Source organism: Gymnogyps californianus, chromosome 3 (assembly GCF_018139145.2).
Source record: "Gymnogyps californianus isolate 813 chromosome 3, ASM1813914v2, whole genome shotgun sequence".
Lineage (NCBI taxonomy): Eukaryota > Metazoa > Chordata > Aves > Accipitriformes > Cathartidae > Gymnogyps > Gymnogyps californianus.
The window spans coordinates 23,562,978-23,581,301 of NC_059473.1; the positions used below are offsets into that span (position 1 = coordinate 23,562,978).

General features: G+C 36.8%; 1 protein-coding gene across 3 annotated transcripts in view; it reads left to right on the forward strand.

Annotated features, from left to right (window-relative positions):
* ESRRG (estrogen related receptor gamma) overlaps window positions 1-18,324 on the forward strand; it is a 290,909-nt gene that overhangs the window by 232,712 nt on the left and 39,873 nt on the right. For all 3 annotated transcript variants that reach the window (XM_050894411.1, XM_050894413.1, XM_050894412.1), the window contains exons 4-5: window positions 7,049-7,159; window positions 12,267-12,428. In XM_050894411.1, the coding sequence (XP_050750368.1) occupies window positions 7,049-7,159; window positions 12,267-12,428 (273 nt within the window). The remainder of the gene's footprint in view (window positions 1-7,048; window positions 7,160-12,266; window positions 12,429-18,324) is intronic.

An 18,324-nucleotide genomic window follows, 5' to 3' on the forward strand; every position in this document is an offset into this window, starting at 1 on the left:
TTTGCACATTCACCTCTTCTTGAACAGAAATAAAAGGTTCAAGGCTTGTCAGCATCAGTTTATAGATAGCTGTTTAAAAATAATGAGATATTGGGTATTGTAAGGCTCAGGGCTGTCTTGCCAGACTCATTTATTTCCATTCACCTTTTGTCAGAATTGCAGACAGAAGACATTCAATTAAAACTTGTCACCTGTTGCGTGTGACCTAATTTGTATTTGTGAGTGTCACAGATTAGGATGCTTAGCTTCATATGGAACCATTAAAAATGTAAAGCAACGGCAGTACTCTTAAACATTTTATGCCACATTTTCTTCATGTGAACATCTTTGTTTATGGACCATTCTTCAATGGAAATCACTTGCGCTAAGAAATAATAGAATTTATTTACACAAAATCTCATTTGCATGGGAAAACTAAGTGGATTTTATGCATGTTCTTTTATGTTTTAATGCATAAATGACAGTGCACAAAAAGTCAGCATGTAGATGATTAGTTCATGCAAAGTTAATGTTCCTTTCAAGAGAGGTTGAGTACTGAGCTGTGTAAGTAACACATTTATCAGTTCTTTTGTGAAACTGATAAAAAAAACCGCTGGGCTTTAACCAAAGAGAATTTTTTTTTTTTTCAGATCCTTTGCCAAAATCCAGCCTTCTCATCCCCTCCTCCCAGGAAAAAACTGGATTTTCCAAAATGTTGCTTGCATTTGGTTGCCCAGAAACATTTTAAAATATTAAACATGAGCAAAATCTGAAATTAAACATTAGTTTGAAACACTTGTTTTACAAAAGCAATATTTTTCTCTTTTGATTTTTCAACCTGGAAGAATTCACTGAATATTTTAATTGGCCCAATACTTCTTTTTTTTTTTTTTTATAATAAACTGTTTGTTGCAAATCTTTGTCAGAGGAACACATAAATTAAGCAACTTATTCACAGTCACAGAGCAAGTTGGATATTAAAGTAATAAACACTGTTTTGTCTTTCAGTCCATTATATGGGCAGGTTCCTGAACTAAATTGTTTTATAGGCACTTCTTGAGGACAGGCAATTTTATCCTATATTAACAAATACTTTTTGGTACTGACTGAATGTAAAGTAGGAGGATGATTTTTAGACTTTCTATGCTATACTAAATAGTGTATTTAATAGTGCAGATAGCTATCAGAAGACAAAACACTAAAGCCTTCCCCTGCTAATTGTTAATTCAGCTGTAGATCAGGAAAGCTGTAATGTAAGCATAGCTTTTATCTTCTTTTATGACTTAGGACTCTGTTTTCAAAATATTACCTGCCTAATGGACACATATTTTACATCTCTAGCTGAATTTTTACCTGCACGTAGTATTATCCAAATACTTTGTAAACTGATTTCAGAAGCTCTCTGGCATCCTTATAATTCAGCACATAAAACAAATATGCAGATCCAGAAGAAAAGATAGCTCGTATTATCCTTTTTCTTCATGCTGTGTTACTTCCTGCATGTTTCTACTGTATTGAGAGAGGTCTTTTGTGGTTTAAAGTGGAAGTATTTTTTCCACTACAAATCTTTCAGACTGTAGGATTAATGCACTGGCCTGACACTTCTCTAATCCCAAACTATAGAGATTACTGAATTGTCTAAAGAGTTTCTAGATGACCATGCATTCTTATCTCTAAATACATTCTGTCTGTGTTCATGGTGGAAAAATCAGCTGGTTTTCCAGTTCTATGTGAATAAATGCAAAACCCAGAGTTTATAATATTTACCCAAACTTACCCAGCAATCTTACAAATAAGCGCAGTATGTTCAAGTGAACCAGAACACTCTATCAAGATAGTGTCCCAAAGGAGAACCACACCAGAACCTGCCATTAAAATTCCTTCTGCTCTTTCCAGTTTTGCTGTTAATCTGTTTTTTTGCCTCTGCTACTGGTGTTCCTCTAAAGCTTGGCGAGATGCAGTTATGTGGGTATCCATTCTTACCGGTCTTACTGTAAAATTTAAGACAATGCTAGCAATCTTACAGACATCTGTAGAAAAAGGATCATTACCCAGTTACATATCTCAAAAATTGAGATAGGAATATATTTAGTATATATAGAGTGCTGTGTTAGAGGTGGAGCTTGCCCAGAACGGTGTTGGTGTAGAATGTGTCTGCTTGCCACAAATCTCTGATTTAGGAGGGACGGAAAGGGAGCAGAATTTGAAATTTCCATAGGAAGTCAAAATTGTGGGTTTGGTTCTGATCTCAAACCTGTTCTTTACTGACGTGCTGGAAGGAAGAGAGGGAGTTTTGATTTATTCAGATATTAGTTCATATTTAAGTTAATTAGATTTATTTTTTTCAAACTAAAGCGCTATCCCCAATTATAGGTAGTAAGCAATTTCTTGTAGGCAGTCCTGGTATTGGTAGGTCTTGGTTTGAAAGATTGAACTAATGCCTTCCAAGTTAGCCTGAGGATTTTGTGTGGGTATAGAGCTCCAGGGAAAGGACAAGAATGTTTGTGGGACAAGTGGACAAATGAACACTGGAGACTTGTAGCCGAGGTAAGAAGGAGGGGATGGAAGACAGGACGAGAGGTAGATTATAAAGGAGTAAATAGTATACTTTGGATATGGCTTGGATTTATATGGAAAAATAGGTGACTGTTAAATATGATTATCATACTGAGGACCTGAATTGCAAAAAGAACGATATACAAGGGTAAGGGCAATCTTTTTGATTATATAGCACCAGTCACAGTGGGGTACCTGTCCCACACAAGGGGTTCAAGGCAGTGTGAGAAAAGGACTACAGAAAAGGAATAATAATTTGTGTCTGTTGGTGAGGGAGGAACAGATGAGGAAATACACAGAAAATGAAGAGTTCAGGTTTGCCCATGTTAAGTTTGTTTAGATTGAAGTACCTGGTGTGTAGCTCATTGTGTGCATCAGCTCTAGTCTTCAGTTATTTCTGTGCAAGACTATGTGGACACTTTCCCTTTAGAGTAAGTACCTAATATCGTTTTGTTGTGTGTTGGTAAGCATTGATAGAAAGTCATGGAAAGATTGTGTGAGGAACCAGGAGGTGAACCTTTTTTGTAGAAGCTTGTGTAGTAACTATGAAGCCATTTTTTTTCCTTAAGGCCAGCTGGAGAAATTCTTATGTTGGATTAGTATGTGTAATTGCCTTCTTTTTAAAAAGTAGCTATTGCATTGATTTACATAGTTTCCATCTCTCCATATATTGCAGTTCTAGTCTAATCCTTATCTTCTGAGCTTTCTAAATTACGTCAAAATGTGTGACTACCCATCGCTTCTGAACAGATGAGCTCGTGAGTTGTACTTGTCCTAAGGTGTAAAGTGAATGTGTTACACTTGACTGTTGAAATCATATTATAACTGGTAGCAGGCCTGTTCTTTCTATTTGTACCAAATAAGATGCCCTGTGGTCATCTGTGTTTTTCTCATTTGGGCTTTTGTTTTTGTTCTGTTGAAGAATTTTAAAATGAAACTAGGTGTTGGGGAATGCGGAGAATCAGCTTGCTTGTCTTCAGTGGAGTTTTGTTCAGTGACATTAATGGATGTTTTGACCCTAAAAAACTGTAATGATAACACGTACAGTGCAATTCATTCAGCGATGTGCCGTGAGTTCATATAGGTGGGGTGGATATCTTTCTTTTCACTTTATGGCTGAGGACTGATAGGGTGAGTGAACGGAGTTGCTGAATACTGTGGCAAGCCACATGGACAGCAGAGTTAAAGCAGAGGTCTACTTAACTTCTCCCTGTACCGTAGCTAGATGCCACAATACCCTCTTTAATAGTCTGAGTACAGAGTATGTGTTGAATTATAGCAGTTACCTCTGTGATCAAGATGTTAAGCCCCTTCCACCCCAAATTAAGATCTTTGTGGATAAAATTGTTTTTCTTTCTTCCCTTTGTTTTTCTAACAAAGAAGGCATCAGCTGTTACTGTCTTGAGAGCAGATAAAAATATCTTTATGTAATGAATTCTGTCATACAAGCTATTGGAGTTACAGGGGAAAATGCATGCATATGCACAGAAACCTGTGGATTTCAGTTTGCTAGCCACCAAACTCCAAGTTTTTATGGAATATCAGATGGGTATACTCTCTTAAATGGTGTCTTGCATTGTGTTTACTTCTATAAAGGCTTTTGGGAATTAAAATACCACTTAGGGTGTGTTAGATTATCAGAAATTGATTCTAAAATAGCTACTTTGTAATGGTACTAGGAGCAAGGAAAGCTTAGGAGCTAAAATGATGGTAAACTCCATATCAGTTTTAATGAAAGGGCTATAAACCTCTAATTTATGTTCTGTTGGTATTATGTTATAAAAAATGTTTTCACATTAGAATTGGAATTCATTATAGATTTAGGTAATTTTAAAATGTGTAATACTGTTATTCCCCAGTTATTTAGAATTATAATTTTTTCTTTTTAAAAAAGAAAGCTGTATTTTTAGCTATAGCTATGTATAATGGGTGATTACATGGATCTATTTATAATTTTGCTATTGTGACATTCACCTGTATTTCCTTCCATTGAGTATGTGAAAGGCTTGAATGTGTATCTTGGCAAATGCAAAGGAGGTAAAAAAATTGTTCATCTTGGTAGATTTATATTATTTTAATTTAAGCTTCAGTTCCATTACTTTTTGATTAAACATACTTCAATCTGATGCTATCCATCTTTTATCACTATGAAATCTGCTCCCAAGCAGAAAGAAGGATGGCATCTGAATTATGCAGAAATCATTTTCTATCTATTTTTCTTCAAATGCTGGGCAGTCTTTTTCACAATCCTACCAATATCGCTTGTGGCTTGTTCTAATCCTCTGCCTATTTCTGAATATTCAACTGTCAAACCTTGGTCTTTTGCTGTTTGTTTTTATGGCAGTGTATTGTCCTGGATATCATTTGCTTCAGGTGTAGCTCAGACTCCTGATTCAAGGGTGGAGAACACTGAGTTATCATTAGTTCTGAAAAGCTTTTGACTATCAATTTTTAAAGTGTTGTTGCAGTTCATGCATTTCTAAGTATAATTTTCAAAACAAAAAAAAAATAGCCATGCTTTGATGATTGAATCACTATGAATTGTATACGATGGCTTAGACCACAAATAGGTCACAAGTTTGGTAGTGAAACAGGTAAATACCGTATATAAGATTTCATTCATAATTATACACTGACCTGTTTGGGTATGTGGTTGATTGGGTTTATTATTTATATAATGTGATTCACAAAAATGTAATTGGTAACATACAGTGAGAAATGTACTTCTGAGTTTGAGGGAGTGAAATACACAGTCTTCTGCAGTAAACCAAATGAAATTTCACTATTAAGTAGAGGTGACCATTACCCACTTTCCTGGTGAGCAAAAACTATTGAGCACTGTTGTATACAATTCACTGCATTATAGTTACAGACATTGGTTGTGTCCTTAAGCCAAGTATCTCCTGTGTTACTAACCTTTATAGATACCAACAGTCCGTCTGGGCGAATTGAGAACCCCATGCACACAAAGCCTTCCCTGCTGGTAGACGAGTACAGACTTGGATCTGTAAACTGCTGTCTTCCTTGGCTCAGCTAGTGAGTGTTCTGATGTGTTAGTTTCATGCCAGCTTGGAGAGTAGGAGATGGAGCAGGAAAAGAAAAAAAAGAGAAGCAAGAAATATAAAAGAAGAAGAAACAAAAACAAACCAACAAGAGCTGGCCTTGGATTTCTGGCTCTTTGGCAAAATGGCTTTTCTTCACCAAAATCGTCATTCCTCCTTGGTTTTTGAGGATGAAAGGGGACTGACAGATGTTTCCTGGTAACTAGACTGCGTTACCAGTGCAGGTTCATGGGCAGCATGTAAAGTCTGTGCTGTGTTCTTCTTGCTGTGCACATAAACTGTAACTTCTTTGGTGGTGGCTTCTCTGCTGTCCAGAAGCCAGTTCTGGAGGTATTTCCTGCAAGGGAGAGATCAGGGAGATGGGAAGTAGTAGAGTAGGGCAATAGAAAAGATAAATAGAGAGAGGAGAGCTAAAATAGACAATGAAAAGAAAAGTGAGAAAGTGAGCTGCACTTCTATTACATCGCTCACAGGGATCATTGATACGTAATGTTTCCTTGCATTCTGGTCTAGTTAAGTCCATGTCATCAGGGACAAATTTTGCACTTGGTATTACTTGTCCTGTTGCCCTGCATATGTGCTGAGTTTTTCAACTTCAGTGTTATGTTACTACTTGGTTGTACTGACATTCATCCTGGTTGTCTGGAAATCTGCCTGGGTGACTCAGAAGGACATAAAAATACTTCATTGTTTTATAGGACCTACCATCTTTTTTTCCCCCTCCTTTTTTCATTTTGTCTATGAGAGCAGCTATAGCTTGTTTCAGGAAGGTAAACTCCTATATATCCGTACAAAACAGGTAGCAGAATGCTTTATTGAAGCAATGAACAATATGGAGGTAGAACACAAATGTTAATTCAGCATTGATGACATCTAAATGAACAGCCATACAATTTCTTTCAAACCCTCATGAACCGTTTCAGGTCTTTAAACCACATGTATGTTCTTATTTTACTAAGGATACTTACTTTGTATCCTCTGGCCATGTTAATCCATGTTAATTAAAAGCTTTGGTTTTGACTATCTAAATTGTATACAGCACTCATTGTTTCTAAAGTCCTAATTCTCCGTACTTCTCTACTCATAATGTTATCCTTGTATGTCCATGGTGTTTATTACAGCTTTGAACTTCTGCTTCTGGCAAAGACGACTTAAGATCAGACTCTTTCAAATGGAAACTAAACTTGTTAGCTGTTTTTAATATATGTAAAAATGAACAAATGGTTTTAAACAAACAGGAAATTATGTTGTATACTTAGTCTTGCATGTGTGAAAATCTAAACAGCTTGCAAATACTTGTAGTTCTGCTTTTCCTTGCTTTCTAAAATTAATCTTTTGAAATAAACATGCATTTTAAATAAATATTGGAAGGCACGAGACAGAAGATTGTTACCTGAAAGGCATCCTCATAATATATTTAATTACATGTTTGCTTATTTTTCCCAACGTAGGTGTCCGCCTAGACAGAGTACGTGGAGGTCGCCAGAAGTACAAGCGCAGAATAGATGCAGAGAATAGCCCATACCTGAACCCTCAGCTAGTTCAGCCAGCAAAAAAGCCATGTGAGTACGCCAGATATATGAAATTTCTCTTTGAATACAAGGTATTGACTCCTAGCCCTGTTTGCTAAGCTCCTTCTGACTGGGACAAGGGTTTGGTCAGAAGATATTACCATGAACACTATATCCATTTAGCTGTTAACGTACTTTGTTTTAAATATGCTCATCTTTCTCAAGTGAAGTTGAACAAAGAATATTTTTACAGGTGGAAGTGTATAAAAGCATGGTTTATGCAGTGCAAATTTTACATTTACAGGTTATCTTTATTTTCAGTGGTACATAAAATGGTTCATACTGTGATCATTAGTTCATTGAAGCTTCTAGTTTCAGATTTCACAAGAAAGTGATTTTTGTAGTTTTCACTAACTAAATGAGTTTGACTGCTCAACCTCCCAATGAAAATACATTAAGAGCCTCATTAATTTATACCTATAGATTAATACACTACCTAGCATTAGATTAAAACAGCAATGTGCCACACTAATAACAAGCATAGATTGGTAGTTTGGGCTCTAGTACTCTCATGGATTTTTTTGCTTTGTTTTGTTATGTTTTAATAATGTCCTTGATTGTATCTCGCCAGGCTGAAATTAAGAGAGATGATCATCTCATTGCTAAAATACAAGTTCCATCCTCTTTGCGATTAACTAAAAATAGTTAGGGGTTTTGCTTTGCAGCTTATATAAACTCAAGCAGTGACTGTACTAATTCCATGAAGTAAATTTAATAGCATTATAGCTGTAGTGCAAGAGGCTAGTGTATTACCCTGCAAAGGCATTCATGCTGTATCAAGTGTTGTAAACTCTTCCGAATTCAAATAAGAATACACACATCCAGTTGCTCGTGCTGAGAAGGTTAATTTGCTCTTAAAATAGAGAAATAAGCCAGAGAAACAAGGAGGGCAAACTCCTCCTTGCCTCCCATTTGCCTCTGCCCCTACGCCTCTGACAACACATGTCAGTTTTAGGCTCTTGAAAATACTTGGCTGTATGGAAAATGGAATTTGTTTCTGTTCGTGTTCCCCAGTAGGGGACAGTGCTGTGTACAATACGTTTGAGCATATGGGGATCTGGAGAGCAAATAAACAGTCTTTGAACTGTAAGTGAAAGGGCATTTTAGCTGTGTCAAAGAAAAAACAGCCAGTTTTACATAAAATTAAGGCTTAAGTGAACATATGGCATAGTTTCCTTTTGCCTTTCCAAAAAACATTATGCTGATTATATTCCTTCAATTGTCCAATCTGGCATCTTCTACTCAGCCTCCATAAGCTGTCCCACTGTTCTGTAAATACAATCTAGGGCTGCACTAAGCAGATTTTGCACATTATAATAAAAACTTTCTGATAATACAATAAAATTTAATAAACTCTAATGCTTAATTTCATTAGAGGTTTAGTTTTCCTGGGTGCACAGATTGTCAGTTTTTCATTTACTTGATATTGTCATTCAGTAGAAATGTTGATAGCCTAGCATACCAAAAAAGCCAAGACCAAACAGGCAAAAAAAAAATCCAACCCAAAAACCCCAAGCCTTTTAATATGAACAGAGGTTAACGCAGTTGTACTGAAACACAAGAATCTCTGTGTAAACCCAAGATTACTGCAAAGTAGTGCATTACATTACCTTTAAGACGATAACTACACCAATTTCTGTAAGCTCCATTTGTCTGAGATAAACTAACCTCTTTATAAATCATTACTCATTATCTAAGTGCCTCCCTTCATTTTCCTTAGCTCGTCCAATTACAAACATTTTTGTAACAAACATTTATAAAACTTAATTTTCAGATCCTGCCAGATAAGTGTCAAGACTTGAAACAGTTGAATCGGTTTTTTGTGGAAGTAGCCTGGGAGATTTTCTGGACCCTGACTGATAGTTTGTGCATAACAAAGGCACAGGAATGAAAATTGGGTTCTATTGATTCTAATTAGGGAAACATTAAATAAGATTTACCTAGAAACAGTGCTCATGGCTATTCAATTTCCTGAGTGATGGAGCTTTCTGAGTACATTCAGAATTTTCCTATGGTTATACTAATACACGCTCCAATACATGTAGCTTTTTCCCCCTATAGGGAAAGAACAGGTGTTTGGAGGCTGTTTCCTACACCTACTTCTGGTCTCCATTGTATTTTCCAGCTTCACCATGGAATCTAATGGCCTGCCTGTACATCTTGTTGATTGCAAAAATAAAAAGAATTTGAGATTTTGCAAATCCTGAGTCAAAATATACAACATTCCTGAATCATCTACAAAAAGCCATTGGTGAGGAACCTAATAAAAAAATGAAAGAGGTTCTTTGGCCATTTCTTCTGTTTGCAGGGAAAAAAAAATCAGAACTTGAGGGTGAGAGTGCTTCTTCATTCATTTATCACTGGTTAAAAAACCACAAAGTTGAAGTCCTTGGCTACATATATTTTGATATTAAGAAACTCTAATTTATTTATCCTACTTTTCAATACATGTAAAAATACTGGAATTTGGGAAGAATCAATGTTATCTTTTCTCACTTAAAAAGATTATGTTTTCTGTGTGAAATTAAACAGGATATGAAAAGACTGTTTAAAAAATAAAAAAAATTATGTGCAAAGGCTGTTTGCCAACATAAGTTAAAACTACCATCTGTCATCTTTAAATAAGAATAGAATTCCTCATTAATCAGTTTGATAATCAGTAGAATATTGAGATCAAGAATTACTCAGTTGGCATAGTTTCTATAGTTCATACAAAGCATGAATATATCCCCTTGTAATAAAACATGCTTGATGTGATGGTTTCCAGTTGGCTCTTGCACTTATTTTATGAAGGGCTAACATATATCACAACTTCTGATGCACAAATTTGGAATAAGGCAAAAATTGTAGAGACAGTAGATCAGAATCGAGGAGTCTATGTCGCAAAAGAGCAGTAAAGTATCAGAAATCTGAATCAAGTGAGTATTTTATGGAAATCTGTCATGGGCTGGTAGGGAGCCTCTCTGATGCTCCTGGGCAAGTCACATCCCCGTCAGCTTCCATTGCAGCTCCCCCACAGGAGGACAGTGTGGTCCGTCCTGTGACTTACGTGCAGAAGGGGGAAAATGATACTAATTCTGGCGGCTTTCTCTGCAGTCAGAAAATACTTCGCACCTTCTCGCAGTGGAATCCCATTTATATCAAGCCCCGTAACTCTTTATCCTAACGAAGGGAACAGATTTGTGTAAATTCACTAAAGGGTGCCATTTGGGCTTTAAATTCTGGTGGTGCATTTGAGGTCACAAGATGTACCTACCATGAAAAGTAAAATGTAAATATATTGGGAAGTATAGTAATGTATCCTGCATTAGGAGGCTTAATGAATTAGTCCTTTTTCCATTTTTCAGTTCTGCCTTCTCAGAGTAACAAATCAGGCTCCTGTACAGAGAAAAGATATTTCCATTGTGCCTCCACATGGATATAATGCTCATTTTAGGTTTATCCTACTTATAGAATATAGAATAGCAACACTGTATTGTAAATTTTCCAGGCTCTTCTACTCTTTTTTTTTCTCTTCACTTTTCCTTATAACTTAATTGATTATTCCGAATAGATTTCACAAGTCATCTGGATGAAAAAGTAAATATTAAACACGTGAATGAAAATGCTATATAGATAAAAATAACCAGTGTGTGAACATGATAAAGTATTGTTCTTTGCACAAAACCAGTTTTCTGAGGCAGAGTCTGCATCTGTTGATACTTTCCTTAGTTTTACACTCTTTATTCTCATTGACTTTAATAGCTGTTCCTGGCTGGAAATGAGAGGAGATCATTAGTCTATTTTTGTACTTAAAGAAGCTAATTTTATACATGATTCTAAATTTGTGTGTTTCACTGAAAAGTGAATATAAGACAACACCTCACTTTTCTCACAGCATAGGCCCCAAGGAGTACAGATTCATTCTTAACATTTCAACAGGCAGGATACCCGTAATGTAAGATATATGGGATAATGAGCACTGAGAAAGTCCTGAGACCATTTTTGTTGCAACAGCTTAACAGTGACATCTAAAATAAAGAATGGTAGTTGGAATCACTGACAGAAGTTACAGATTTCAGTGACTGACTAATTGCTTGTGGTATTTACTCGCTCAAAAAATACACCTGCCTTTGGGGATGGGGGGGTGGTTGCAGGTAATTAGAGGAAGGCAAAACTTCTCTATTTGCAGAGTCCAAAATACATTATAATGCATGAATATTTTTCTACAGAGTTTGTATTCCAACATTAGGAGGTGATCATGTATTTCTACATTCCATTAAAATTACTGTCTTAAGATGTCATGGTTTAACCCCAGCCAGCAGCTAAGCACCACGCAGCCGCTTGCTCACTCTTCCCCCCTCCCAGTGAGTTGAGAAGAAGAATCGAAAAAAAGAAGTAAAACTCGTGGGTTGAGACAAGAACGGTTTAATAACTAAAGTAAAATAAAATATAGTAATAACAATAATAATAACAATAAGATATAATAATAATAATAGTGATGAAAAGGAATATAACACAAAAAAGAGAGAAATAACACCCAAGAAAAGACAAGTGATGCACAACGCAATTGCTCACCACCCGCTGACTGATGCCCAAGCAGCGATCTGCCCCTCCCGGCCAACTCCCCCCTGTTTATATACTGAGCGTGATGTTCCATGGTATGGAATGTCCCTTTGGCTAGTTCAGGTCAGCTGCCCCAGCTATGCTCCCTCCCAGCTTCTTGCACACCTGCTTGCTGGCAGAGCATGGGAAACTGAAAAATCCTTGACTTAGGATAAGCACTACTTAGCAACAACTAAAACATCAGCGTGTTATCAACATTGTTCTCACACTAAATCCAAATCACAGCACTGTACCAGCTACTAAGAAGAAAATTAACTCTATCCCAGCCGAAACCAGGACATAGGAACATACATGTCTAGCTTGATAAACATTGTTAATGGATCAGATTTGTTTGTGCTGTAACCGCTTGTAGAAGCCAGTGAAGTTACAATAAGGTTTAATTAGTTCCAGTATCTTAAGACAAATTCTTGTGCACTTTGAAATATGAGCCATCTGTTTGAAAAGTAGAATGATGCTACTGGTGATCTTGTACTGTTCCGGACCATTTTTACAGATAACAAGATTGTCTCCCATTTGCTGGTGGCTGAACCAGAGAAGATCTACGCTATGCCTGACCCCACTGTTCCAGACAGTGACATCAAAGCACTTACCACTCTTTGTGACCTGGCAGACAGAGAACTGGTGGTGATCATTGGATGGGCTAAGCATATTCCAGGTACATACAGTATTTATTGCAAATAGATGACATACAGAAATCATTGCATGGGTTATTCTGTTCTGGTGAAAAATGTGATTTGTTCTCTCACTACAATGCATAAAGTTTTCTTAAGGCTCCAGATTATTCACATAGGACATTGGTTAGATGATAATATATCTTACCTTGGAAATAGCATTATTGTTGCTATGAGTGTTAATATGTTAGTAAGTTTTAGATGCTGCTCAGTGAATGCATTTGTTTCATGTATTACTTTTATTAAGATAAACTTACCTTGCTATCCAGAGCATTAGCCTGGTGTGAAGGGTAGTGTAAGTCCTCTCCTCTGTACTCAGCTGATTCAGCAGTAGTTGAGTGTAAGTCTGGTTCCTCTATTACATAAATGCAGCACTATCTTACACTGACCACAGGAGGTGGAAAAATTCAGTTATATTTTGGCATGGCACAGAGGAATTGTTCTCTTCATTGAATGAACTAGTGTGAGAACTGAATTGTACCAGCAGTTCAGTAGAAAGAACTGAATTGTACCAGAAGGTCTCTTCTTATAGCTTAGTAGTTCCTTGGTCTGCATGAAATGGACTGCGGTCTACATCACGTAAATGTGTTGATATTATAAAAGCTGACTGGCACTCTTGTTAGCAAGAAAAGTGGGGGTCATCAAAAGCAGTTTCTCAGAAGATTAGCGATTTCTTCAGATAACATTTCAGGTGTATTTTATTTCCCCCCAATGCTGAGGTATTTGTGCTTACTCTGTGAGCTAGCAGACAAACTTATAGAGAGTCTCCAGGGTTCCCAGTCTGTCACCTCTCACAAATGGTAAAGTCACACAAAAAAGGTCAGCTTTTTTTCTTGTTTCTTAAGGTATTTTTCTAGTCCAGCAGATGAGTGAGCATGTTGGTGTGTTTTCATCAGCTCATTAGTTTTCTCATTTTGATAGTGGAGCCTTATTGAGCATAGGAACGAATAACTTTTAATTCCTCTGAGTAATACATCATCCTCATTTTAGATGTGATTTTGGGATACCTTAATAGTAGAATAAATAATCCAGTCGGTTGTTTGTTTATCAAAGTTAAATATATTTTATTTCTAGTATCAAAAGAGATCACAAAGAAATAAAAAGAAATAGTCTTCCTGGTTTTTTTCCCATTGTGCTAACCAGCACGAGGCCTCAGTTCTTCTGGTACGTGCTTCTGGGTCATCTTCGATAAATATAAACACTAACAAAGAATAATAATAAAATAATTTGTACATTTATGGAGCATTATTTTACTTCAGATGAGAGATAACAACCTACAGACTGTAAAATAGTCAGTATGCAACACAGTTGAAATTTAGTCATTCTCTGTGCCACAAATGGTGTATAAACAAGCTTTTGTATCACAAGCAATGTTTTTCTGGTACAGTTAACTTATTTCTGTCTCCTTAAACTAGTTTGTCTTTATGCTTTGAATGCTACAGTAATTTCTTTAATCAAATTGATGGAAGTCCCTTTCCCAGCCCACACTGAAACCAATTTATTGGTCATGATACGCCAGCTATGTTGCTAACAGTCGTAACGAACTGTCAGGCAATATCGCAGTGAAGCTAATTTGAAGTCATTAGGTGTGCAGCGTTCAGGCAACAATTTGTTACAGTGGTTAGGAACACAGCTGACATTTCTGAATGGCTTTGTTCAGAGCAGTTCTAGATGAGCCCAAGCAAATTGTAAACTAATTTAAACATCACTCTATATTATACTAGCTACTTTGTCTTACACTGGTTGCTAATAAAGCACCCCAAATTAAGTCAAAATGAGTTAAATAGGTGAGTTTGAGTTTCATCTTTGGAAGATACCTAGATCACCTTAACCAAAATAGAGTAGCTCTCAAAGAAGTCAGTCATGCTCCATAGTAGTTGCAGGGGAACTTTTGTCAGTTTGATTTGTGAATACGCTGTGTAGGTTTGATTTGGCTAAAGGAGTAGGAAGAGCAGAGGGATGAGACTGAGCAGCCTTTAAAATGATGGCTTTGGTTAGCGTGGAGAAGGTATTGGATGCTGTAAACTGGCCTTGAAAATTTAAAGTCTGTGATCTGAACCAGTTGAGGAACATTTCTGCCATGAGGCAGCCTTTTATTACAAGGTAAACTCAAAACCACACCTGCCGTGGTAAAGCCACGCTAGCTAAGTTTACTCACCTGACTCCATTTAGGAATAAGAAGGGGAAAAAAAACCCAGGAAATAAAGACAATCTTTTTATAAGCCTTCTGGTAACAGAGGGCAGTGATAAAATCTGTGCTTGCTGTCTGGCATTTGATCACAAAAATCAAAATGCAAAAGGGCTTGACATGCTAAAGGGCAAATGCGATGAGCTTTTCTGTAGTTTGGTTTTTAATGATGGAGTACTGCTGAACTTGGACTGCCTACGCTCTGGCACAAAACAAGTTGTAGAAGAGCCTGGATTGGTGCTAGCTGACTGTTTTCTAAGCTTACAAATGTTAATGTAGGCAGAAACATAACAGAATTGGAAAAAGGATGAGTTAGAAAAAGGGTGCAAATTGCATAAAAGTTCACTGTAGCTTAGCGGACTAAGTAAATCCTTGGTGTAAATCTCTTGGAATCGATTAATTATACCAGTAGTGAATTTGTGCCTAGCACAGCAAAGCAGCAATCAGCAAATCTTTCTTTACTATAGTGATTTCTTAAGGTTCAGTATAATTAAAGGCCCTTATATATCAGGTGCTTAATAACTAATAAAGATCTCGGCTGTAAAGCATTGCAATTCAAAGTAAAATTTGTCTTTGTGGAAGAAACCAAAATAATGTTTTTGCTATTCTAACAGAAAGTCTTTTAATGAGATTATCTATAGAAAGGTAACAGTGCAATATGCATTCTGCCCTGGCCAACCATTTCCCATTGCAGTCACAGACTAAAAAATATTTTAAAATTATACAAAGTTCAAATGCTTTCATAAAATCATTAGTATTTTTGTGCTATTGGAAACATTTCAATAGTTGCTTTTATGGAACAAAAAGTCTATGCCATCTACAAAAGGAAATATTGAAAGAAAAATATATGTGGAAAGCCTTTATCAGTAAATAGAATTAGTCTCCTTGCATTTATAAATCAAATAAATGGAAAGTGTGTTGTTATGAAACATGACCATGTCTTATCTGAAGAAGAAAAAGATCACAATGGCATTAGGAAATGCTTGACTTTAGTTAGAGGAGCGTAAGGGCACAAGAACAGATGATGGTGCCCTAATAGCCCTTTTTAAGAATGACAGGGCCCCGCCATTAGCATCCTTTTATATCCTTGGAAATTGCTCATGCCTCGCTTTTCTGGTTCCTATCTGCCTGACTCTTTTTTATTTCTCTTTCAATTTCATCCGCGCTCGGATAAGCGCGTGCTAACACAATATGATTGAGCTGTAAAATGGAACGCTGTCGCCTCTAATCTCTTTTATGTAGATATGGAGGTACTTCCACACTCCACTTCATTCTCTCTCCATTGTTGGCCTTTTTAGAATGTGTTGCCGAGTAATGGAGGCTCAGTCAAATATTAGAGCTAGGTTTCACAGGGTGTGATAAGAAGATTATCAGCCCAGCAGTCAGATCTATTGTTGTTCTTTGTGTCAGATTAAAATATTCCAATGTACTGTAACTTTGTTAGTAAAATACTGAAGGTGCTTAGGGAGAGGCCGATGCTGCTTCGTCTCCTGCCTGATGAGACAAAACCCCTATTAACTGACCTAAATAAATTGTAAATATATTTATGAAGCCTCTGCAAGACTTTTCTATTTTACTTTATTTTATTTTATTTTATTTTATTTATCTTTTAAATAAGAGAGCCCTGCTTAATTCAATATTTACTGGTGGTTGAGTTTCCTACCCTTTGCATTGTATTTTGGGGAGATTCCATTTTATAGTGGTTGCATTAGATTAATTAAACTCTTTTCCAGTATGGGGTAGAATTCTGCTGATACCTAGTCACAGTATCAGAGTCGTTTAGGCATGATTTCTGTAATGTAACTATCTCATTGACATTCAGCAAAAATGTGCAATGTTCTCTGATATTAAGTGGAGGCAGGAAACATTAAGCTTTTAAAAATGTGCATAACAGGAAGCTAAAGACAAAATGTTCTCTGAAAAATTTGCATGCATGAAAAAACATCAACCAGACCATAGAAATCAACTTTTTGCACTTAAAATGAAAAATTTGTTTGGAAACAGTAAATCAGACTAATACATCAAAAATAACTAGTTACATTATTTAGTAAAATAAGCCTGCTTGTCTTCAGCTGTGTCCCTGTTTTGCTAGCAGTAACCGTGTTCAAGAAAGGGAATAGTTAGAAATTGATACTGCCACTGGTGGTAGTATTAAAAAAAAAAAAAAAGGGCATGATTTTGATGGAGCAAATCCAAGGATGTTTTGAATATTTTAGTGTTAATGTTAATGTTTTATGAAACATTATTGTTCCGGCATACTCTTTGTTGAGGACAATATTTAAGCTTTCCTTTCCAAAGCAGCTCTCAGGGGTGTAGTTTAACTTTCTAATACTGAACAAGAACATGATTTGCTGCAGAGTTGTCATTTCTAAAATGCCCCTTTCTCATCATCTGTTTCAGAAATACCACCCCATGTAGGTAAAAGTACAGAGAAAAAGTTGACCATAATCACTTTTGGAAAGCTAATGTTCAAGAAAGCATGAGAGCGTACATATATGGTACATCCATGCAGATATGAATTAGGTATGTATGTACCTGTTCTCATGCACACAGTTGTTTATGTATCTACATCTTAGTGGATGTACAGCATGTGTTTAAATGACAGAGGAAAAAATGCTGAGTGTTACTTCATGGTAGTATTCACGTTGGTAGGACTTTGAAGACAGACTGAAATCATATGTTGGAACTACCTAGTGTATGTAATCACATACAGTAGCTATAGCCAGCATCCTGTTTATGCCCAGATCTTTCTCTGGATTGTTATTGGGGCAGCTAATACAGAATCTCAGCTCTGCGAGGGGAATAGATGTCTTCCTGTATGTCTGTACCATGCTGTTTGCTGCTGTAAAATTTGTTGTTTCTGCTGAGGTTGAGGCATTCTCTAGTCTCTTGTGCTGCTAGCTGAATTCAGGACCATTTCAGACAACATGACTCCTGCAGCTCTCTTAGAGCCCCTATCACAGGGTGCCTGTCGCTCCACAGACAGGTGGACAGGTAAATGTGGTGTTTAGTGCTCATGTAACACAGAATGGAGTATGAGCTGTTTCATGCTAAGAAGTTTGTAGTAATAATAACTTGAGGCCCCTGGGGAATCAGAACATCCTGCCCTTTATCAATGTGCTATCTTGGACACTTTGCAAGTTCTCTTTGCCTTCTGTTTATCAAAAGCCCACTATCTGCTCTTCTTTTAACTCCTCCTACAAACATGCACTAATTGTGGGAATCAGACATGCTCTTCCTATGATGGAAATGTTCTTGAACTCACAACTTGTATGACATACGTGATCTGAAGTAGACCATTCCCTAGGCCTTACAGGCAGAGATTCCAGCCAAAGGGTTTCTCAAAAACTACTGACTTCCTTGACCTCTGTCACTAAATTGTACAATATGGGAAATCAGTAACTGACTGTCAGTTTTATTTTTGAGCATTAGCGTGGACGGACCACCCGACACTGCCAGTGTTTATATCACCACGTTGATTCAAGCTTCTCTGAGCAGAATGGAACAGCGGTGTGTCAGCAGTTCATCTGTCCTATCATTTGAAGTGCTAGGAATGGTGGCATTTTTTATTGTTTCTCATTTTCTGAAAACAGTATCACAGGGAAGGTTTAAGTGATTTTGCAAGGCAGGGAGGAGGAGGTACGATTTCCAGGATAATGCGTGAATAAACATGTCCACAGTCTCTTAGCATT